This window comes from Necator americanus, chromosome X, assembly GCF_031761385.1.
Source record: "Necator americanus strain Aroian chromosome X, whole genome shotgun sequence".
Classification (NCBI taxonomy): domain Eukaryota; kingdom Metazoa; phylum Nematoda; class Chromadorea; order Rhabditida; family Ancylostomatidae; genus Necator; species Necator americanus.
In genome coordinates, this window is record NC_087376.1 from 3,320,467 (window position 1) to 3,344,949 (window position 24,483).

The window sequence follows — 24,483 nt, forward strand, 5'->3', positions numbered from 1 at the left end:
CTGAGACAATATCTGACTAATACAATCGTTCATAGGAAAAGAAATTCAGGAATTGCCAAAAAGTTATGAATTTGCGATTGCGCGGACTCCGTCGCTACCCTTCTCTCGCCGGGAAATACGGGAAAAGGAGATCACAGTAGATCACGTAGCGGCCATAGTCATCATCAACAAAAATTCCGGATTCGAAAATGCTGGCTGCCTGAAAATTCTATAGTTTCAAAAGCACGGAACGTGCAGATTGTCTTGTCTGGAAGCAAACTGTCATTCAATATCACACACCGTTTTTTTTTTCTTTCTAGAAGGAAAAATTTGTAAAGAAAAACTGTAGATACTGTACAAGAGCCTTAGGATAGGTGAAAAACGTTATCCATAGCACAATAACTGGGTGAAATCTGAGAGAGTTTTGCGGGAATTTCAAAATTTTTATTATATTTGTGATTTGGTACGTGTTGTTATGCCGTTCTGTAACTGTTGTTGACCCCTTCCCAGATGATAACACGGACACACAGGATCGATGAGCGATAGAAATTCCTCCTCGAGTATTCACCCTCATTCACTAATCATTCGATAGCGTTCCTTAAACGCACGGATTCATCTCTGCGACACCACTAACTATCCTCGGAATGGAATCCTTCGGATATCCTATATTTCTTTCCCTACTCTCCCTCACCCACGCACAATCTGAATCATCGCTACAGTTTGTGGAGTTGGTTAGCTTTTAAAGAAATTCTATATTCATAGGAAAAAAAATTAATTTTAATAAGAATCCTAGACAAATTTTGTTCAGAAGTCTTTCACTCTTGATATCAATATCCATTATTATTGATGTTACTATTTGCAAATATTATGATACATTCGCTATTATCCACAATTTCACGGATTGTGATGGACAATACATACTTAGAGGAACAAAAAAAAAGGAAATGTGGAAAGCGTGTCTTCCTTGAAATCAATCACACGACGAAGTGAAGGATTTTCAGAAATCCTTCATTTTGTTAGGTGATTCGAAGATATTTATTCGTTTTTATCCATTCGTTTCATTATTTCCTGATAAAACATCGAGGTATACGGTGTAACTATTTTGTATTAGTAAATACATTAATTAACTAATATTAGTTAATTACTAAACATTACTTTTAATTTTTTTCATTCTGGGAACGAAAGGAAAAAAAAAACGAATCAGAAGTACTAACTAAAATTATCGATAATTAAAAAATGTATGTTCTCTGATAACAGGCACATCATTCGCGGACTTTTTAGATTATCGATAAATTAAACTAAGCAAGAAAACTCCATGAATTAATCCAGAAGAAAATTTTTGTTATTTTCCAGTGGTTCCGACATGGTGAACGTCTTCCGACACATTACGTCCAATTTCCAAACGATCCTCCTCCTGTCGTCCCGTACACAGAGGCAGAAGCTGGTGAACTCACTAATGTGAGGAAATAAAAGTGCATAGAAATGAAGCAGCCTTATGGATATTTTTTCTGGATACAGTTATGAGTTGTCGGAATCGGAAAAATAACCGTACAATGGAAAATTTTAGAGAGGAATTCAACAAGCTTATCAAAGAGGAGAATTTATTCGGAAAAATTACGGTAACTTTCTAGGAAACGTGTATCGACCATCACAGGTATGGATTTCGCATACACTATCTTTAGTTTGAGTTTTAGTGACTCATATATCCATGATTTCAGATTAGTGTCTGGACAGGAGTTGATAATCGTACGGTCACATCAGCTCAAGCAGTTCTATCCGGAGCTTACAAACCGGATAAGGATCATAAATGGTCAACTACTCTGAATTGGCAGCCGATAGCAACACATACCGATCCAACTATCGATTGGGTAGGTCATTCATAGTCGAAACGCTTAATATTTCATGGATCCTTCTTTTATAGGTGTCCACAGGGATTACCAGTGTATGTCCAGTGTATGAAGATTCGTTTTACGTATCCACAGCGTATCAGGATATTTTGACCCCGTTCGATCCATCATTTATTCAATTTCTTGAGAACAAAACTGGAGTTGCTGTTGAATCACCGATTGATTTCAATCATATTATAGATTCTTTGTATACAAAGGTGAGCGTTGGTTAACTTCCTACAAAATTCAAGGAATAATAGATTTAAAAATGGAGGATCAGATGATTTGTCCAAATACTGGTTTCCAAAAATTGTGCAAATTCACAAAATGCGGATATGTTAAAAGAGTCACGCCCCATTTTTCACAAAAAAACAACTAAGAAACTCAAAACTGGTTTTTCTGCCTTTGCAAAAAAACTATCCATTTGCAAGATATGTGGTTTATATATACGTAGTGATTGTACTCTATTTCTTTCAAGTAAGCATTATTTTCCTGAAAAATGTGGATAAGAACGTTATAAACTGCATCCCATGATGAACCTCGGAAATATTCTGATCCTCAAGATTTATTTAGAATTTTGCTGCTACATAAAGTCTTAGACAAGTTTTTAAAACGAAATAAGTGGAATTATTTTTTTATATCTGTCACTAATTATTTGTTATTATCTGGCGCCGGAAAATGTTAGTGTATTTTCAAAAAGTTTACTCTCGGGTTTCTTCCTGAAAAAAGTTCTCCACCTAGGTGCTAGTTAGACTGAATCCATAGAGTGTTTGTTGCTGTAATTCCATAAATGAACTAAAACTAGGAATACTTCTCCTTAAGTAGTTAATCCATGCACAAAAGGTAAGCTCAAGTTAATTCAACAACCATGAGAAAACGGGAATAATCAATAATCGAGGATTTATCAATCAAGAGTTCATGCTATTCTCATAGAACAAGGATGGATCGATATCTGAAATGAAAAAAAAAACGTCTTTCGGTGAAGTCGCTTAATAAAAGTAGTCTAAGAAAAAGTTCGATGGTTCGAAACCGCCGCAGTGCCAACCAACCCTTTAACCCCTTCGGCCTCGATAAATTGGTACCAGAGTTGCCTGGGAGGATAAAAACACTGACTTAGCACATCGGCTGGTCCCACAAGTCCTTGTATAGGCCCTAAGGTGGCTGGTAGTCCATCCGGATGGATGTGGAGGAGGGGTTTGAGGGTTTTCTGAAGGAAATGGAATGAAATGTTCCGAAACCTTAGGGATTACGAATTACAGTAAAACGCATTGGCCCATCCCAAGCGGATTAGTGGATTGACACGCCAGTGACTTTATCCTTCTTTATTTTTTTAAAAATATGTTTATTGCTTACTAATGTACGGATAAAAAATCCCACATGCATTTGAGAACTTTTTTCTTTGGATCAGGTCACAATTAATGATCCACGAATACCGTATCCGGAATGGGCAGAATCTATTCGAGACAATCTTACCGAAATTCGAACGATTTTTCACAAACGAATGGTTGATGCGCAGAATGATACAGCTGGAAGTCAGTTTAAACACAAATTTTAGTGATATTGATCCATTATCAATTATTATTAATATTACTATTTGCAATTATTATGATACATCCTGCTATTATCCAGAATATCACGCCGAACTCTTCCTTTCCTACATCGAAGATCATCTTAATCGCCCCGAACTCGAAAAGAACAAAGCAGTTTTTGTTTCAGGGGTAAGTTCGATTATAGGTTAGGATAAATTTGATAAAAATCCAGAATGATAGTAATTTCAGCATGATACTAACTTTCTCGCTTTGGGACGACATTTAAATATTACACCAATTTCGAATAAAATGGTATCCTATGCCGCATTACTTGCCGTTGAACTTCATTCAATCAATGGGACCCACATTGTCAAAGTAAGTGATCATACAAATAAGTTTTATATTAGTTTAGTTTAGTTTATCTCAGCATTTATTTTTTCTTATTGTATTATTCATTACATTTATTATCTACCCATTTTATATTAATTAAATCCTGGTTCTTTTTTTCAAATACGACTTTTCATTTAACATTTATTTTTTCTTATTGTATTATTTATTATATTTATCATTTACCCATTGTATATTAATTAAATTCTGGTCGTTTTTAAAAAAAAAATATGATCTTTCAGATCTATCTCTCTTCATCATTAGAGGATCAACCGCAAATGGTAGAAATTGCTCAATGCAAAAATCCATGCAAACTTGAAACGTTACAAACTCTTTTAAAGGTGGGGAAAAGTTCTTTTTTTTCTTCAGAGCTATCAGACCATTTTTTTCCGAAAATAAATGTATGTCAATTAAATATTAACCATTTACTGCAGATATTAGTTGTTTTATTCCGTGAAACATAAAGTAAATTCCAAATATCAGCTGACCTATGATCACAAAGTACCTCACTTCAGCAGCGGACTATGGGCGGAGCTTCCCTCTTCATACGTTTCTGGTCCTCATTAGTTTTTTTTTTGTTCAAATAATCCTCCCATCCGTGCCACCATATGATAAAGAGCTACATTCCGTTATAATGCGCAAAAATTCCGTGTTTAGCTGCAGTTCCAGTAAAAATCTCGGAAAGATGACCTCATGCGATAAAAGGACCGAGTCATTGAAATGAGGTGACATCATATGTGAATAAATAAAAGTGAAAAAATCGGTAACAATTACGAAAAAATAGGTCAAAAATATGTAGATCGACCACCTACTTGTATCTGTGAATATGTGAAAAAAAAACGTTCTTCATTCTCATGGATCGCTGCCGAATTCCAGTTATTGATTGATGCGACGATGTATGCCAAAGTTCACGTGAAGACATGTAAGAAACAAAATAAATAGTACACAACAAAAAGGTGAAATTAATTGTATTTTGCAGATTTCTTCCACAATTGTCCTATCCACGATTCTATGGATTCGTGGCGCTTATATCCAACGCTCTAAAAATTTATTTTTTTTTCAGTATAAAATATTCCGTTGTACTATACAGCACAAGTCGTAATCCGTGTATTATTTAAGCCAAATATAATTAAAATTATTATAGAGAATATCTTTAATATAATACAAAATGAACACAGTTTGTTTTCCTGGATAAGATCAATCCTTACTCTAACGACGGCAGTTTTTAAGGACAGTAGATTAAGTCGAGTCGATTGGGAACTCGCATGTCGTGGATATGGTCCTCAAATTCCAGAAAGTGCTGTATTAACTGGTAAGAAACCTCCGATCGATCATGTTTGAAACCGGAACTATCGTAAATAGTTGTAGTTGCAGGTTCAATGCTTATTCTGCTAGCTGTGTTTATAGTTTCTACAGTAATACTCGCATGTACGACTATATCATATAGGAAACAGGTGAGGGACCTACAAGATCCGGAACGACGACGACTCCTTGACGATTCGTAGATATTTCCCTATTTATACACTTTTTTCCTGTTCCATAATGTTTGTGACGATCAATAAATATTCAAAACATTCATAGTTAGCAATAATGGACAAAACAATTAGGAAAACCCATTGGGTCCTGCAACGAGAACGGTACGGTATATATATATTCGATATGTTGTGTCGTTTATACGAAATTGCTTTTTTTCTGGGATTACTTCAAGCGATAATGATATGATGGCGAATAGGTGCCTTTATTCTAAGTATAATAATTATATAGGTGTAATTATATTATTCTGGTGTCCTGAAAGAAAAGAATCCTTTTTTTCTCCGTTATCACATAATTTTTTTTCGAGCGCACAATTTTTTTTTCAAAAATACAAGAAAAATATTAGTTAGTCAGTCAGGAATAAGTTTTTTTCATGATTATTTCTGTTCCATCCCAGGATTCGTTCCATGATCTCGAACGATATTATGTAGGATGTACGTTCTTTGCCCATTAGAAGATGCCTTAGGTGGCGTTAAGTCAAGCACATGAATAATATCGACGTAGGTCCTTGGCAACGCTGGAAGTAGGTTGTTCCCATCCTCGCTCCTCTTCTATTTACGCATATTCGACGTCTAAGTATATTTTTGCTCCTTTCGGATAAGCATATTTCTGGATCCCTTCACAAACGAAGTTATGACGTGTAAGAACATTATGGATATCGATATTTCTTTTTTCTGCTTATGGTTACATTTTTCCTCCACAGTTATGAATTCGCCCCAGAATAAAATTTGTGAGAATTGTGAAAAGGAAAGATTACATTTGAGAATGTGTCCAGAATTTTGAAAAATTGTACAGGAAGATGATATTTTTGCTCTTGATAAATCGTGATCTGCAGTTCTGCTGTAAGTCGATCCTTAATTTGTTGCCGCTAAGATATAAATTATCTCGGATTTTTCTGGATTTAGGTTTGGAAGAAAGCGAACGAAGAGGACACCATAGTTGAATAAACTAGCAAATTTGGTTTTTGTTTAAATGCAAATCAAGTAATTTCCATGACTGGATTTTAAATTATAAATTTTGAAATCCTGGAAACACTAGAAACGCGAAATCGATGGCATACGGCTGGGAATACTGAAAAAAAGCGTTTCAGTGAGGCTGGATTCAGAGAGACCAATTTTTTTTTTGTTTCCGGTCCTCATCAAATATTATAGAAGTGGTCATATAAAAATGTACGGAAAACAAATGCACCATATGTATAACACATGTGTGGTTAGGGTTTTTTTCCGGTGAGTGGTAGTGTGAAAATACGTACTATGGCTAAGAATATCAACTAATTTTTCCAGACCATAGAAACGTGGGACTTCATTAATTTGAAATATTAAAAATGACGGAAATAATATTGTTTTTTTTTGCCAGATTGAAAGAAAATTATTTTTATACTTTTTTTTCCCAGTTATTTATCTAATCGTTCTCGTTATCATTGGTCTTTTCCGTTCTGAAAAAGAAATTTATGAACATTTCCGTATCAGGTGGAATAATTTATCATTATTTTCTCAAAAATTCATTGTTTTTCAAGTTTATCCTCGTTTATATACATATGTATGTTTGAAAAATAAATCGATAATCTACAATAATCTACATATAGTAAACCTGTAGGTAATCAATGAGATCAATAATGGATTATAAAAACGAAATAACCATTCGATACTAAAACCATCTGATATTATATATTTTGGAAAAAATAGGTCAAAAAATATAGTACTAAAAAGTTTTCCTATATAGCCTACACACATACGTTTAAAAAAAATAGATAAATAATCTACCGTACTCTATAACAATCTACCAATCATTAGTGAATAATAAAAACAATATGAACCATTTGCATCAGTAATCCGCCACTGTATATTTTGAAAAAAAAATAAAATAAAATGAAAAATTTCAGAAATAAAGGATTATGGATTACGAGTAAAATTATTAAAGGATTAAGAGATTATTTTTTTCAGCCACATTACGTTACGATCCATACAATGAATTCTCGTATGTAGCGTTAAATAAACAACGTCGTGGTGAGGTTGAACGTCGTAACAGTGAAAAACTTGAAAATCGTTACGGTGCACCAGCAGTGAAGAAGATTTACGTGAAAGCTAATGGAGATCCACGTAGTAAAAGGTTCCTAAATTATTTATTCTCTTAATAATTTAATTTTAAACTATTTTTTCTATTTCTTTTTGTTAATTGACTCTTTTTAAATTATATTTTAGACCAAAATTATTCATTTGGAGAAAATGGCAATCACCAACATTAGCGGATCTTCGATCCGATGTTGGTCCATACGTTGGTTTAGAATCTGCTGAAGCTATATATGACATGTTGGTTTTTTTTTTTGTTTTTTTTTTCTTTTTAATAATTTTTTTCGTAGGTGTTGGTGAAGTTTTCAACCTGTGTTTTTTTTTCAAATTTAGTTAAATTAATTTATTTAATTTTGAATAAGTAATTTTTTTAATGCACTGACAATGCATCAGTATTATTAATACATATTACGGTTGAGCACGGTTTACAATTTAATTTATTTTTTTTTCTAATTTTGTTTTCAGCTTCGTGTTTCTAAGAAATCACAATAAAACAACATGATAAAAATTACAAAATAACATTTTTTTGGAGATAATTGTTGAAAAATAAGAAATTGTTCACTTTTTTCTCTTACAGACATGGTCGACGAGTTCATTCCGAGGACGATATACAGGATTTCGGAACATATTACATTGTTGGAGACGAGGAACTTCTTATGTACTTATATGCATCTTATGTTCCTGGAATTCTGGAATTCTAAATTTTTTTATAACAGAATATTTAATGATAATAATTTGTTTTTTGTATTTATTTAGGGTTTCAGATTTTAATTCAATAAGTAGTTTTTGTCCCATTTCACCATCCATGAATCGATTCAAAATTAAGTCTTCAAGGATCTGATTTGTTCCTGAAAAAAGGGATTACCAGGATTGACAGATTGCCTTGCGATAGTGCAATATTTCTTGAGTTTTTGTCGTTAGACTGTGGAGAGAACGGAATATTTATTGAGTAGCACTTATGTTCAGCAAGTAATTGCATCACAATCGCAACTTTCTTCGTTCGACAGACATTTACCATCGAAAAATCCTAGCGAAATGCGAGAAAATAAGTTCGAACATCCAAAAAATCGAATGCGCATTCAGTCTTCTATGGAAATATAAGCACTAAAGTTAAAATATTTTATCTCAAGTTAATCGTAATAATTATTAATTAAGTTCCCAAAAATAAAAGTCGGTCTAAGGAACCCCGCAGTGGGACCCTACTTTTCGCTACTTAAAGGTAGTAATCGAGGTGACGCAGTTTTCGCAAGTTAAGAGTTAATATGAGTTAATGAACCTATTATATTATTAATTAATATCTGCTCAGATCGAAAAATATTTTGTGACGTTAAGACCAGATTCCGATGAAGAATACGAGGAAGAATACCGAGAATCTCTAACACGTGCCGGTAGAAATACGTCAATGTCCGCTCCGGAAATGTTCGCATCCAGACAATCAATCTACGATAATGGTAAATTATTCTCGTTCCCGAAAAAAAAGAGTGTGTTAGTTGTTTTGTTTTGTTTTTTGTTTTGATTTGCAGTGCCAACCCCACTTACCCCACCACCTAAACCTTATCAATCCGAGAGAGTGTCATCGTCACAAGTTCAACGTAAATTCACCACGCAGGTTGGATGCATGTAATCGATGATCTACCTCGCTCCACCTGATGTTTTCTGTTCAATTTATCAACTTTTGAACAGGTCCCACAATTACCCTCCACATCCCGAACGAAACGAACAGCTCGTCGAAACAGTGTCGGAGGTTTAAGCGATTGGGATGAATACGAGAAATATTATAGAGATGCGATTGGAAACAATTCAGAATCACCACGAAAAGCACGCAGTAAGCTTCAAGGAGCTTCTAGGATCGAAATCGTGGAAAATTTCGATCCTAGAAGCTTTAAAAAATTCTGTATTTTAAACGGAATAGGATTCTTTCTACAGGAACGTTTAGTAGCTCTTTAGCTCTCTCAAATGGAGCAACGAGAATTCAATGGAAAAAAAGAGGAACAAATCCACATTCACTGAACTTACCTCTTAGTTTTTCTCCCATTTTTTTTTGCTACAGGTGACTCATTGACCTGTCAATCGATATTGTCTTGTGATATCGATTGACGGAGTCAGAGTCGTCCAGTTTATTTCGATCCCGTATTTCGTGGATTTGCGTTAAACGTAGTGTAAGGATAAACTGAACGAAAACCGTAACAAAAACTTTATTTAGTTTTGCGACATTTTTATTGTACTCGGCTTTTTACAAATACTTTACTATTACCTTCTACAAGCTTTTTACTGTATGGTACCGTACCGTATACATATGCCATAATAGCTGAAATGGAAATTAGAAAAATTCGAAAAACTAGAAAATTAGAAGTTTCACTTTCACATTACATTTGGCTACCTTTATTTTTTTTCAATTGCTGCATGCTTACACTTGCACACTTTCGAATCTACAGTATCCATAGTATTTTATTAAAGGTTTTTTTTATAACTTTCAGAGAAACGATATAGAACTCGTGTTAAAAACAACAACAATAACAACAACAATGCAGGATACGCAAGAAGGGAATCAAGAAGTTAGTTTTCTTTGATTTTTTGCTTATTCAAACTTATTTTATAAACATATTGTTTTCAGCGTTCTCAGCATAGTCAACTCGCATCAAACAGCTGCTAGATACTTGTTTTTATTTTTCTTTTGTTTATTTTTAACATTTTCTCCTTTGTTTGAATCACCATCGGTTGCTATAATTCTTCATAGATTTACAAAAAGTAAAAACGCTTTTTTCTGGAATTTGCAGCATTTTTTTAATACTCACCCATTCAAAATGAAGAAAGAACTGAGAAGGGAGCGAATGTTGAGAATTTCTTAAAACGTCTTATAAACTCGTTAAACCTCATATATTTTTATAAACATATGTTTATATCTCTTCTATATCTGTATACTTGCATGTTACAAATTTTACAGTACAATTACAGCTTGCAAGTTTTCTTCTTTATTTTTTATGTATTTTAAACCAGCACATTCTCACCTCGTTAACTATATGTAAGAAAATAACTGCCATCTGTATTCCCTCTTTTTAAACTCTCCCTATTTCCTGCATTTCTCTCTACGTAGACATTTATTATTGGAATTGAAATTGAAATTTTTATTTCCCTTAAGAATATTATGATCAAAAAAAAATTTCGATTAAGGATATTATGATGAGGATGAGGATCGTTATGGACGTCGTGCGAACGATGGATACACCTCAAATGATGATCGTTATCGTGTTAGAAATCCTACAACTGTACCAAGTCGATCCAGAAGCGCTAACGATGATTTTCGGCAGGATGATTTCGTGTCAGATTTCGATACAGACGATACGAAAAGAAAAGATAGACAGGCATTAGCTAAACATAAACAGTAAGTTACGCCTATTCTTCTCCTTTTTTCCATTTTTTCTTTTTTTTACTACAGCATACTGTACTTTTCTTTATGTTCTTCGCATACAGTAATTTTTTTCCCCAAGGAAATACTCCAATCTTACACGATCCACTAACGACGTCATCTATAACCGCCGAGATCAGACACATCCAGACGCCTACATCATTTAGTAGGAATAGCTTTTCAATCATTCTCTTTCCAAACACAATTAGTGTTCAAAGATTATGGATTTTAAGATTTTCTTCCATGAATTTTAGCGTATTCCTTAACGGTCAAGGTATGGAATGTCAACATATGCATTTTCAAAAGAAACAACTTGCTAAAGGGATGAATTACGTCCTAGAGCTTATCGCTCGCCGTTTCAATGTGAATCCATCCAAGTAAATATCCCAGAAGATCTTTTCCTAGGAATAATCCTAAAACATTATCATTTGAGATTATGCGATATGGATGGACATCGGATTGCAGAACCTTCACAGTTAATGTCAAGAGGTGCCTATGTTCTTGTAGCAGCTGGTCAATCATTCCGTGATACATGGTATTTTCTTCCGGATAATGCAATAGATACAAGGTATTCTGGATGCACATAAAGATTTGAGTAAATAAGGAATATACCAAATTATCCAATTAGTAATTCAAAAGATTTTTCTACGCATTTAAAAGGAAAATGATGACTTAAAAAAAATCTAGCAACAAGCTACGTACCCGGATGGTTTGGCAGAAAGATTGAGGACCATTGTAAATATTTATGGAGAATATAATTCAGACCAAAGGGAAATTTGTTTGCCTGATATTCTAAAAATAAAGGATGCGTGAGAACATTCTGGATCACCCACTATCCGTATTAGAAATTGACCAGGTCAAGGTCAATGTCTTTTGATCACAATTTTGCGAACATCCCTAAGTTAAAGTAACTAAAAATCTTATTTTTTTTTCAAAAATATGACTAGTAATATCCTATAGTACTATTATTATAAAGTTATTGTTAATATCTGTACTATTCTAAGCTATCGGAGATCCTGGTGATGATTCCAATCAATAAACCCATTCCAGTTCTGATCGAGATCGAATCGAGGAACGAAATGATCAAAGAGATCGTCTCCTACAACGAAGAGAGCGACGAGAACGGACTAAACTGTAAGCTTAGCTATTTAAAAAAAAGGACCATCTCCAGATCAATTCATACATGTAAATTCATGGATGGATGAGAATATTTCCAGAAAATCTCAAAAATCCCAGCATAGAACACAAACGAATGAACGGAACGTGAATCAAACGGTAACGCCTGGTAGACGTTTTGGTAATACTTACTCATAACTACTAGTAATGTCCATATACCCGCAAAAAACATTTTTCTTCCTCTTTTAATCACTTTTTACACGGTTTAAGCTTATTTTCAGCAATGTTTGGAGATGTAGTTTGCAGTATTCGAATAAATTTGTATTAAATTTCCTTGAAAACCTCTCAGAACAACCAATATTCTGTTTTCTGGATTTAAACATAAATTCTTCTGTTTGTCCTTTAATTATTCATTCATATGTAAAGAACGCTGAATGTTCTATCATGATATGAAGATCGCAAGGAAGTAGAACGCAGGATCCAGAGAGAAACAAAAAAATCGTGAAGGAAAAATCCTGGTTAACTGAATCCCGTGTACAAAACTAGATGGTATTCGAATCGTATCCGAGTTTACCAATAGAAATGATCAACATTCGTGATCACTTCTGAATAGCAACTGAAATCCTTGACTAGAATTATCCGGGAACACTACAAAATTAACCACAGATCTACTCAACCAGTGCATAATTAGCTCTGTAAGAATTTTTACATTGTAACGGGATGACTCCAATTATGAGGAAATAAAATGAGGGGGAATTTTTGAGAATTGTGGGCTTAGTAGGCCAAATGCAGGACTACGTAGCTCTGGAACACAATTCCCGGAATATCATACGGATATTTATGGATTTCATCAGTTATTCAGTTCAAATGAACTACGAAAAATTCTCAAATTTCTAATATGCATGGTCGTGATTTTCGAAGAACATCGGAAATTTAAACTCTGAAATTTAGAAAGTCGGACAGTGCAAAACGTTTTTGTGCTGATTTATTATTTATTTATTTAATTTATTTTATTTGTATACCAAGATTTCGGAATGCAGTCTAAAATATCAAAAAAATATAATAACAAAAATTAAGAAAAATAAAAAAAATAATAACAAAAATATTCTATTAGAAACTAAAGAACGTGAAAAACAAACCAGTATCTATGACTCCTAAGGAGCCGGTGTGAGGTAGAGTTTAAGTCACATATTTATGCAATTATTCAGAAATCAACCTCTCCCAACTTCAGGTTCAAGTCCGGATCAGTTTACAATTTTTTTTTGCAAATCCAGTTTCCAGAGAAAATCACAAATTTTTTCTCGTTTCAGTGAAACTCCTGAGGATCGTTGCTGATTTTAAAAAAGCTCTAAGGGTCAATTTTTAGGATTTCATGGTGGTCGTAATCCACTTTTCCCGGAAGGTTGCTCAGCGACCAAAACATGTAAATAGAAAGTGGCCAATAAAAACTATGTGCTGTGTGATTACCATCATAAATAAGTAGTTTAAGAATTTCTTCACCTAAATCCAGGAGAAAGACATCAATTTTTTGGCAGAATTCGAGCTTTCCGGATTTTTTTCCATGTTACGGGATCACTGTCATTCACTTTCGCCCAAATGATTAACAATGAAATGACAGTTGCTTCCTTTTGAAAAAAATCGAACATTGGGTGCAATAAAATTTTTATTTACGACCATCGATGCAGCTCAAATTCTGCTCAGGACAACTTGTACAGGTCATGCGTGCGGAAGTTCACTTTATAAATTAAAAAAAAATCCTGATATCTTTTTGAAAAAAGGTGGTTATAAAATTTTTTAAAAAACCAGCAGATGCAAGGATCTCAGAGTTTCTTGCATGAATTGATTCTATTTTATAACTATTAAATCCATACTAAAAATCGATACTAGAAGGACGTTTTAAAAGAAATTTATTTGCAGAGGAGTACGATATTCTTGGATAGTGCTATAGAATCTAGTCCAGAACACCTTATCTCTATTTCTCTAATTTCTAAGCGGTCTTTTTCAGAATTTCGATTACAAAAATTTGTATTTTTAAAAATTAAAGATATTCATATCTACTTCTCCATTCTTGACAAAATTTTTGTATTTTTAAAAATTAGGGATGTTTAGATTTATCTTTCCATTCATCAATAGCCGATCACGTACAATATATGGTATATGTTAACATCGGCAGTTGACTGTATGAATACTATATTTAAATTTCGTGCCACAATATAATATAAATAGCAGCAAAACTTTCGTTATCGAATCGTATTTTTTCTAATGTTTACTATTTAGTGGAGATACAAAGCGATTACTAAGATGCTTTGTTGGATTCTCGCCTCATTCTACCTACTATACACACAGTTAATCCCTGATGAATCAGAGTTGAGCTCCACAGGATGCATCCTGGATGTACATGCGACCATCAAAATCTACCAAATTCAGCCTGTGAGTCTTCTAGAAGGAAACGGGAAAAAAATTTCAGTAAAATTTGAGTTATAACGTGACCTATTCAAAGAATGAGGAAAGTAATAAGAGTGATTGATGATTGAGGCAAGTAACAAGCTAACAGCTGTAGAAGAAAACCAAAAAAAAATCCAGAAACAGAAATAAACTGTGAACAGAGAAAAAAAACTAGTTAAATATAAGTCTTTTAAACCAAATCCATTCTCTCCAGCCTTCCCCTATGCGATTATTTTCGAGACCCTCTTTCAGGACCATCTTTAATTTTTAAACTTCGACTCCATATGTTAGGTTTACATCGCAGGGGGAACCTGTCTGTCTGTCGAGGATTCATTATCCGTGATCACTACTTCCTGCACGACGCTCTGCTGTTGATGGTTGTAACAATTTCCCCCGGTGCTATTTCGTATGAAGGAAGTAGTAGCCCGAATATCCGTATGCACATCATTCATGTGTGGATAGATCCTGAACATATGTGATCCAGGAATAATAATACAATTCCCAAATAGTATTTTTATCGAAAATCTCAACCACAACATTGCACTCATCGAGACAAGAAGAAAGAAAAAAAAACAAGTTCTTCACAGAAATTATACGACGTATCAACTATTATTTAATTATATTTTTAATTATTTCTTATTCTAACAACGGAATGTATAAATACTGAACATTATTACGTACAAATACATGAATATACATAGAACATACATATGAGAATATTTTCACCAAATTTTTGTTTATTTTTTTTTATCGACCCGATAACTAAACCTATAAGTGGAAATAACATACATAGCAGAACAACCCGTTATGAAATGATTTTTTTTTCTCGAAAAAAAAAAGAAAGCGTTGGCATCCATCCATTTATAGTTGAAATTATTCAAAAATTGGTCGAGGACGATTCGATGTTATTGCACCGCCATTATCTTTTCCTTCACTATCCTGTGATAATCGTAGAGATCCAGAAATTGGACGTCCCGTTGAAAATGAATTTCGTTGAGGTGGATTAGTAACTGGTGCCATAATATTCACAGATCCTGTTGCTGGAAAAAAAAATTGATATAGAATACAAATATTGAAATAACTTACAAATTGCAAATCAAACAACTTCAAGTAGATTTATATGAGTAATATACGAGTTATTTTATTTTTTCATACGAGTAATATACGAGTAATTTTTTATACGAGTAACATATGAGTAATTCTCAGCCAAAATCTTTTACACACAGAATAAAAAGGTAGAAAAATAAACTTTAAGTTCGATGAAGCTTAAAAATTGGCGAAAGAAAAAGTAATACTAGAATTTGTGTCAACGATCGGATCGACACATTATAGAACCATTTTTCTAAAAGGATTCCAGAAAAAAACTTTCAAAAACTTTTAAAATCAATTCATTTTATGTTCAGATAAGAAAGATGAGGAAGTTACAAGGAAAGGGGGAAAAAAAACTAAAACTCTCACTAACTTTTCTTCAACGTCCCATTTTCATGAGAAACAGCATACATGGATACACTACGAACGGCTGGATGATGTCCTGATGCTGTATCTGTCTGATTTGGTCCAACTTCAACATTCTGAAACAAAAAAAAAAATGAAATAGAAAAAGTCGAGTCAGAAAAAATTTGCACAAATGATTTTCTTGTTATTTAAGTTTTCAGTAAACTTCAAAAATTACGTGTAGAAATTTAAGAACATCTGTTCTTTTTTTTATGATGATAATTTTAGTTCCGCTTTTACTCACACTTTCCGCATCACGACTTTCTTGTGTGTGCTGACGTTGAAGTCCACGACGTGATGACATCCGATGTTTTCGTAGAGCCGAATAATATCCATCACGTACAGCCGAGAACATCATCGTTACCAATTGAGACCATGCGGCTACCGTATCCGCAGGCTATAAAAGATGATACATCAGCCGACAAAAAAAAATTGACTTCTTTTCTTGAAAAATTGAAAAAAAAACCCTTGAAATTTTTTTATTTGAAAATTAGGAGATAAGTTCAAATAGATAGCAGATTAATTCAAATAGCACTAATCTTAAGTAAGTTGCTCGAAACTGCTTATTAAAAACTTCTGCGGCAAATTTTTGGGTGACTTCTACCACTAATATCAAATAGTAACTAAAAATTTATAATATAAATCGTATTAAGAGAAGTAATATCAGAGATCCAGGTTTTCGTGACTTATGTTGACTCACTTCGAATTCCATTATGGTTGAATTGGACTCAATGACTGTTCCTTAGACAAAATCCAGAAAGTTAGGAAATACTGCACACGATGGAAATTAGAAAAAAATTTCTGACTCTGTTAAGGTGTCTGATTTTTGAGTTACAAAAAAAAATTTCGAGTCTAACTTGTTTCGAGCCGATTAAAGGAATAGTGCTATCATTTTTTTATTAGAAATAAACATAATACTATGAAAAAAAAAATCCTCACTGATAATATTGCGAAAAGTTTCGAAAAGCGACACTTTTTTCTTGAAAAAAATCAAAAACCAAGAACCAGTAGATGATAAACAAATTCTTTTTCACTGCTTCGATGCTCGTTAAAATTACATAAGTGTAGTACTGTAATTAGTAATAATTTTTAAACTTTAAATCTACGAATATGTGCTCCTGATAGAATCGCCTTTCAAGTAATTCCGAAATAAAATTGAAAACGTGATGGAAAAAATCGTTAAATTACACCGATATAAAATTCAATCTTCAACTTCACCTAAAGCTCTAACGGGACAATGATCCTAACAAGTTAAATCCACATTTCCCAGGATAGCACTTAATTTTTGCTTTGCGGAAAAAAAAACATTCCCCGCAGGAACAATTGTGTTGTTGTTCGTTTGGCTGTTCGATTTCAGTTAAAAATGGAACTTCCCGGATTTTTTTTCCATATACATAGACGCTGTCATAACTCGAATAGTTGTTGTGTTTACGACGACAACGACATTTTATCATCAGCCAGCGATATGTCAATATTTTATTTCTAAAACATAAAATAAACCTGATGATTTGCCATATCGAGGATCACTCCTTCAACAGTGATCGCATCCGCAATTGTGACCCAAAAATCAGGTTTAAATCCGAAAGCTTTCAATTCCACGTGTTCTTCACCATAAACTCTCGAAATCGCACAAATATGGTCTGGATCGAAGATCTGAAAATTTAGTTCATTAAAATTAAAATATTTAACACAAATTTCCTCAATTTCAAAACATGTAAAAATTCCTGATAAGCTTTGAAAAACGAAAAGAGGAAGTTAAAAAACAAAGCAAACCTATTGGGAAAAACACCAATGCTACACCATTTTCTTGAAAAAGAATTTTTTCTGGAAGACAAGGTACATAGGTGTGATCCATGCGCTTTTTGTAAATAATCACGAATAAATTAATAACACTGTAGTTACTAAATAAAACCACCTCAGAAACTGGCACTCAATCTATTTAAAAATTAAGTTTGAGACCGTCTTTTTACGAAAAAATAACCATTTTAATTTTGAGAATTGTACTGTGGTAAAAGAATGAGTGTCATTTTCTGGATGACTCTATAACAGGAACACCCTCTTAACCTGCTTCGCTTTTTTTGGAAGAAACAAGGATCGTCAAAGTGTCTTACTGTTCAGGAGAATTTGAGAAATCAAAATTTGAGGAAAACAACCTTTTAAAGAAAGAAAGAAACGCTGAGGTGATACCATCTTAATGAACCTTAATATCGTTTATTATACTTTAACTAGGACTATAACTATCCAAAATAAATCCAGATTTCCTCACAGCTGCAAAAAAGTTCTTTTTTTTTCCCCGTAAACAATTGTGAGAGCTAAAAAGTTCCGGTAATAAATCACAGAGTTTCACATATCTCAAATGACTCGAGCCGATCTTTGATGAATCCTCAAAGTTGCGTAGGCTGTGAACAGATTACACAGACAATTATCCGATCGAATCAAAAAACAACGATTCCTATTGATTATCATGCAGTGCGTAATAAATGAATAGTTCTGGATGAAAAAAGAACCTCATCTGATTTCCCAGAAAAAAAAAAAACATGTTACGTAGGAACTTTCAATTCATTCACTGTCTTCCAGAGGTGTTGTTTTGTTCAAGGGTCAGCAGTTTGATTAAATGTTGCGTATAAAATTTATTGCTTCACGAAAGGCTTATAGATTGTTCTTCTCAACAAAAGAAAAAAAAAGCTGCATGGATTCCCTATTTCCTGGAATTTCATTGTAATCTCAATATTACTTCAAGAGAATTACTTGGAATTTGTTTTCATAGGATTGCATTGATAAGCGGCGAAGGAAGATCAGGATGTTTGATTCGGATTAAACTTTGGTTATTTGAATGCAAATATCAGAAGATTTTCAGGATTCCATGATCCCGGAATTTTAAAAGGATTCACATAACCTCACTCTAAGATCTATGCACATCAAATAGATATTAGTACTTTGAACGTGACGAACCAATATATATAACTCAACAATTTACAGAGGAAAACAGAAAAATCCAGAAAAAATTGCTGACCTTAGAGACAACTTCTTCCACCAAATCCTTAAGCCTTACGCTCATTTGATATGCTCGTTCTTTTCCCAATGCGTACACGTATTTTTGATAGTCCGATCGTTTTTCGAATATCCGTTGTAGGACCTACAACAGTAATTGGAGTAGAAATCAGAGAGCTGGACATTTTTAACGTTCCACTTAAACTTCTGATCAATTTTATATGTATGATTTTTTAATTTTTTTTTTCTATTGCTCTCTATTCTATATTCTATTCTCCATTCTATTCTTTGCATAGCTGTTATACCTTTAAATATGAACATGAAACGTAGGATTTTTTTAAAAATTGTTCCACATAGAACGAATTTTTTCATTTGCTAATTTTTTAATGATCAAATACTAGAATATTCTTACCTATCGAGTTTGTTAAACGAGAGAAAAAAATGCGATTATTTACTTTTTGTATCCATTTTTATGCGCAGAATAATAGGAGAACAACGTGTTTTTATCATATCAAATCCGCATATTTTGTAAATCTATGATTTTATTTAAATTTATTTATGTCGGTTTCTGTTTTTCAGGCTATTATGATCCTCAAAAGTATGTTTCCTGGCATTTAGCACCAGTGACATCAAGAATATAAGTAATTGCTCCCCAGATGATACCAACAATGGAGGAACCACTCTTTTTATAATGAGATTTTTAACTGTCCTGGTGGTCCCATCCATTTCATATCATCTTCCATTATGCCATTTTGATACAACCATTAATAACGCCAATAACACGGTTTTTAGTAAAAATCTAAGGGAAATAGCTAGGATAACGGTCCTACGAGGAGCTATAGGAGAAGGTTCCCTTTTACATCCATTCGTTCCTTGAGCAACGTGTCCGAGAACTACTTAATTGTAATCCTGGCCTAAGTGAGTTGCATTTCAACAGTTATGGAATCTCAATTATTGCTCATGAGGGAAGAGATGGCCCTTGATGGATATTATCCACGGATGAAACAGGCAAATAGCAATAGAAAGTGATAATGAATATGTTTTTGGTGATAACATTCCGATATTAGTAGTTTTTTCTTTCTTTCCTCGTTAAAGCAAGTGTTCTGATTAAATCCAGAAATCTCGTAACATCAGTAAACGAAGCTTGCATAGAAAATTCTAGCAGCGCTTAACGCCAGATGTTCGCTACCAGTAGTTATATTTCTTTGAAGTTCCCGATAAACTGAAAAATGTTCAACATCCGGAAAATTCTACTATTTGAAAGATGTGGATTTGCAGACCCGTCAATTTTATAGACGACAGGGGTCGGTCGTTTCTTCTTCGTTTTTCACGTCAGAGACCGAATAACAGCTGACGACCGTAGCGCATGAGAAAACAGAACCGGATGGCGGCACATGCGCCACTGGAAATGAACGAACGCGCATTATGACAGGAAATTCCGGCATGAAGCAAGTTGTTTTTCTTTTTCAAATACATAAAAATGTGAATTCTATGATTTTTGAGCAGCACACAAATTTGTTCCAGCTGAACATAATTCCCCAACAGTGTATCATTAGGTTCATGGAGCAATTCCGTAGGCAAAAGAAGAAGAAGAAAAAAAAAAAGAAATTGGCTTCATATAACTGCTCACTTCCTGAGAATTAACTAACATTCGCATTCAGAAACGAATAACTAAAGGGAATGATCAAATATTATAAGAAAATAAAATACTGAATGAGAAAAGCTCAGACATTAGACACATCAAGCACCGACACATGAAACAAGTTGTTTTTCTATCTAACAAATTATATCTTGATATCCACAAAAAATAGGAAATTATTTCATTGGCGGCATTCATGAGCTTCTTTGTGATTGGAACACTTATATTTTTATATTTTTAATATTATATTTTCAAAAGAATATAATTTTAATAAAATAACAAATAGAAACAAATCCATTGTTACTTCACTAAAGAAGACAGCAATGTATTCTCCGTTCAATGTATTCTACGTTATTCCGGTGCTAGTTCTGGATGAAATAAATCCTCATGAATACCGATTTAGCAAAGGATTAGTAACTTATGTGAAAAAAGTTCAGATGTGCAAAAATCCAGACTTTCAAATGTTTCAATGAACATTTTATACTCAGATCACAAAATACTCTGAGGTTAGGAATTGGTTAGGGAATTGGAAATTCTTCTTTGATAAATATAATTAATATAATTGTACTCAAAATTCTAATTTAAAAGTTATTCTAAAGTGCAGCTGTTTTAAAACCGGAAATTTCTTTTTATATTAAGTCAAATGATTATCATAGTGTTTCCTTTTTTGTTAAGGAATATATTAGCGCTACTAAAATAGGGACATATCCATGGAATTTGTAAATGTTATTCTTTGATAAGGTGGTAGTGGATTTCTTCTTCCATAATATGTTTATTAAGTCACATGCTGTAAGAGAACAGCACGTTAATGGAAGTGCAGAAGACTTATAGAAAATCGGATTATCCAATTTGAAAAGAAGCAATTATGTAGGATCAATAGGTGCAAGAGAATGGGATAGTGTGATGCTTTTCGTATTAACATCAGAAAAGTTTAGTCGATAGTTTGAATAAATAATGTTTATTATTAATTTTTTGTGGAAAACAAAGATAAAAAAGAAAAGAAAAAAGAAAAAGGACTTTGTCAGGCCCCACTGACAATGAGTTTGCCAACTTTTTCTTAACTATCCTGATATAGACAAATATGTTTTTTTTTTTGGTGCACTATCTGTGTATACGAATAAATAAATAAATAGATAAATAAAGAAGAGTAGGATTTTCAAAGCAGAATATACGTCTCTTCAGAAAGCTAAAATTTAGTCTTGATTAGAATTAAACACTGAAAAATAAGATAAATAAAAAGGTATCCAATAAAATAATCCAGTGAAGAAATTGGATTCATTTTAAGTAGTTCAGGACAATTTTAGTTTTGAAGCAAGAAGCTTAGTATCTAATCATTTGGAATTGATATATTTTTCGCTGTGAAATATTGTTTTGTCATTTCGCAGAAAAAAAATAAAATGAAATAAAGGAAATATCCAGCAATTCCCTCTTTCTAGTATTTGTAGTAATAATCTATATGAGGCTAGTACTTAATACTAAAGGTATTCGAGCAAATAATATGGATTAACGTTACAATCCTTAGGAATTTTTGGATTTCCTTTCATTTGAAAGTCTTTAAGCAGCTCTTAATTTTTAATCCACTTTCAACAACACATTTAGTAACATTTATAAGGTAACATTAATAAAAAAATAAGTTTACCAACCTTATTACCAAATTCTGAATGAGGATTTTCAAAGCATTGTAGAATAATTTCTCTTCCTTGAGTGCTTATTGGATGTGTCATATCCTTACGCATTGATCTTGCACGTGCCAAACCATTTACAGTACTGAAAAGAGAATCTTACGTGTGTTTTTTTTTCCCCATTCAATCAATCCACAAGAACCCTACAATTATCCGATTCAACCACCGGCTGCTACGGCTGATGTGTCGATAATACACCACCTCATAAACAACTCGAGGTTCAGACTCGAGGTATTTTTTTTTTATCCCACGAGAAAACTTGTCTAGCAATAGTATTATGGAAGCGAAGCTAAAGCCTTAACAAATTGTCAACGTCTAAAATCCAAAAGAAAACACTTGAATCCATAATATTAGTGTGGAATAGACCCATGGTAAGTGAGGTTAGGATATACATACATGTGGTTATCGCAAATTCTATTTCACAAAAAAATGTTGTTATGTAAGTTTAGGAATGTTTTTGAATGGTTAGTGATCATAGATAACTATATATTCCAGAGTAATTCCAGAAAATATATGACATATTTGAAGGAAAAAATCTTCAGGAAGCAAAGAATTGTATAATTGAGGAAAACTTCTACGAAAACTTAGTGAATGATCTCTAACAGTCAAATATTTCTGTTTTTAGTGAGAAAAGTACGTGTGAAGCTATTTCTGGAAATGTTTCCTGGTTTCGGATTTTGGCAAAACATTCTCTCACTCTGTTTGTTACTTTGCTCACGTAAAAAAAAGTCGTCATCTACTACAGTAGTTGAGTGAAATGCGATATTCAGCGTGTAACTGCAAGGCATTACAAAACAATTTACTGGATATTATAGATGGAGGAAGAGAGAGCTCAGGAACCTGAAAATGTTTGTTGCTTCAAATCCCTAAAAAATTGGATATTGTAATCGTAGAAAACTGCCGTCTAACCGCAAGAATTTGCAGCGAAAAGAAAGAGATGAAGCGGGAATGTGAGGAAAATTTCGATATTCTCTCCTGGATTACATTAGTTCTCCACAAAAAAATAATCTAACATCTTTTACCTCCCACTTCTTGACTCCTTAACTGGTTGTTTCGGCCGTTCCGATGGTTTAATTCCAACAATAGATCGTTTTGATCGTGGTCCAAGTTCCATAAGTGAACGACTTTTTGTGGAAAAATCCTCAGATTTTTTTCTCTTCTGCCGAATCTCCATGGATTCAGATTTATGACGAACTTTTGATGAACTGGACGAATTGCCCATCGTCTGTTAAGTGAGTTTATATGTAAAAATTTGCTTGAATATCATATTGCACAATGCAAAGGAGATATTTAAGGGAAAAAATATCAGCACGAGAATATTGCTGAGAAAAACAGGAGACTGAGGAAAATGATCTTCTCGTGCATGACAAACATTGTTGTAGATGATGGATGTTGGTCGCGCAACGAAGATGCGTATGAAGCTGGTCGTCCATGAGAGAAAATAGAAGTGAGAAGGGGGGCGGAGACGGTGATGACGTCGTGTCGAAGCAGATGGGGGAGAGAGAGTTAGCGGAAAAATAGGGTTGGAAAAAATATACATACATGATATTCCCCTCATTTCCCACCACCTCACCCCCCCCCCCCCCGTCTGGATCATTCCCGAAGTTCATGATAGTAAAGCGAGTGGTTGTAGGAATCCCGGTGCACGATCGGGGTCTATCATTGACGCAAAAATCGGTGCGATTTGTCTTCGACAATGATGAAGGCGGCGATTTTTGAACGATCTACGTGAATCCGTACGGATTTCAAGGAGGATTTTGTGAGGATTTTTTTTTGCGAGGATAGCAAAAATGAGCGTCATCTATCCCCTCTAGAAACATGAAATTCCATTAAAAGAGAAGCAGGTTCGAGAATATAAATCATCTTGAGACTCACTCTTTCTTGTAAGAATTGTTTCTTGAGCTGATATATGAATGAGTGATTGGGTCCCATGTGGTTATGAAAATTTTAGCGTGCGCATATCGGTTACGTCATCCGTATAACAATGTTTATAAGCTGCAAAGATCAAAATACTAAGGGAACAATTTCTTAATATTTAAATTCTAAATCCGGAAATTATTTTTCTTTTCGTTTTCTATGCGAAAAATCCTGCTTAAAGCCATTTATTTTGCAGGTTACATTTCAAAAATTCGTAAAAAAAAACCCCAACGTCATTCATTTTGTGGTAGCATGTAACATCAGTGAATAAAAGCTTAAGAAGTATGTAGGACCTCTATTCGTGGAACTTAAAAAAAACACCACACTGTTCCTCACTTCACAGCAATGAGTGCAAACGTTTCGTTTCGTCTGTTTCGCTTTTTTTTCTTCTCTTCTTTCTTTTTTTTTTC

General features: G+C 33.6%; 2 protein-coding genes across 6 annotated transcripts; one reads left to right on the forward strand and one right to left on the reverse strand.

Moving 5' to 3' along the window:
- Positions 1-623: 623 nt before the first annotated feature.
- Positions 624-12,103, forward strand: RB195_021367 (uncharacterized protein; the record flags this gene model as incomplete). 4 transcript variants are annotated; one of them, XM_064208075.1, is made up of 23 exons in its annotated part: positions 624-710; positions 1,333-1,437; positions 1,547-1,633; positions 1,698-1,847; positions 1,901-2,083; positions 3,274-3,397; positions 3,495-3,583; positions 3,644-3,769; positions 4,024-4,122; positions 5,012-5,093; positions 5,150-5,209; positions 7,258-7,423; positions 7,516-7,623; positions 8,716-8,834; positions 8,907-8,992; positions 9,067-9,208; positions 9,861-9,938; positions 10,555-10,765; positions 10,872-10,955; positions 11,044-11,166; positions 11,223-11,357; positions 11,840-11,923; positions 12,007-12,103. In XM_064208075.1, the coding sequence occupies 23 exons, from the start codon at positions 624-626 to the stop codon at positions 12,101-12,103; spliced, it is 2,625 nt and encodes an 874-aa protein (XP_064063953.1). The 4 variants fall into 4 exon arrangements, with proteins under 4 accessions (XP_064063953.1, XP_064063954.1, XP_064063955.1 ...); XM_064208074.1 differs by having other exon boundaries at positions 5,156-5,209; XM_064208072.1 differs by lacking the exons at positions 7,258-7,423; positions 7,516-7,623; positions 8,716-8,834; ... (7 more) ...; positions 11,840-11,923; positions 12,007-12,103 and having other exon boundaries at positions 5,150-5,286.
- A 3,120-nt stretch (positions 12,104-15,223) lies between these two features.
- On the reverse strand, positions 15,224-23,378 carry RB195_021368 (uncharacterized protein; the record flags this gene model as incomplete). 2 transcript variants are annotated; one of them, XM_064208076.1, is made up of 7 exons in its annotated part: positions 15,224-15,390; positions 15,813-15,921; positions 16,089-16,241; positions 17,345-17,497; positions 18,858-18,980; positions 22,118-22,241; positions 23,179-23,378. In XM_064208076.1, the coding sequence occupies 7 exons, from the start codon at positions 23,376-23,378 to the stop codon at positions 15,224-15,226; spliced, it is 1,029 nt and encodes a 342-aa protein (XP_064063957.1). The 2 variants fall into 2 exon arrangements, with proteins under 2 accessions (XP_064063957.1, XP_064063958.1); XM_064208077.1 differs by having other exon boundaries at positions 23,179-23,270.
- Positions 23,379-24,483: the final 1,105 nt, after the last annotated feature.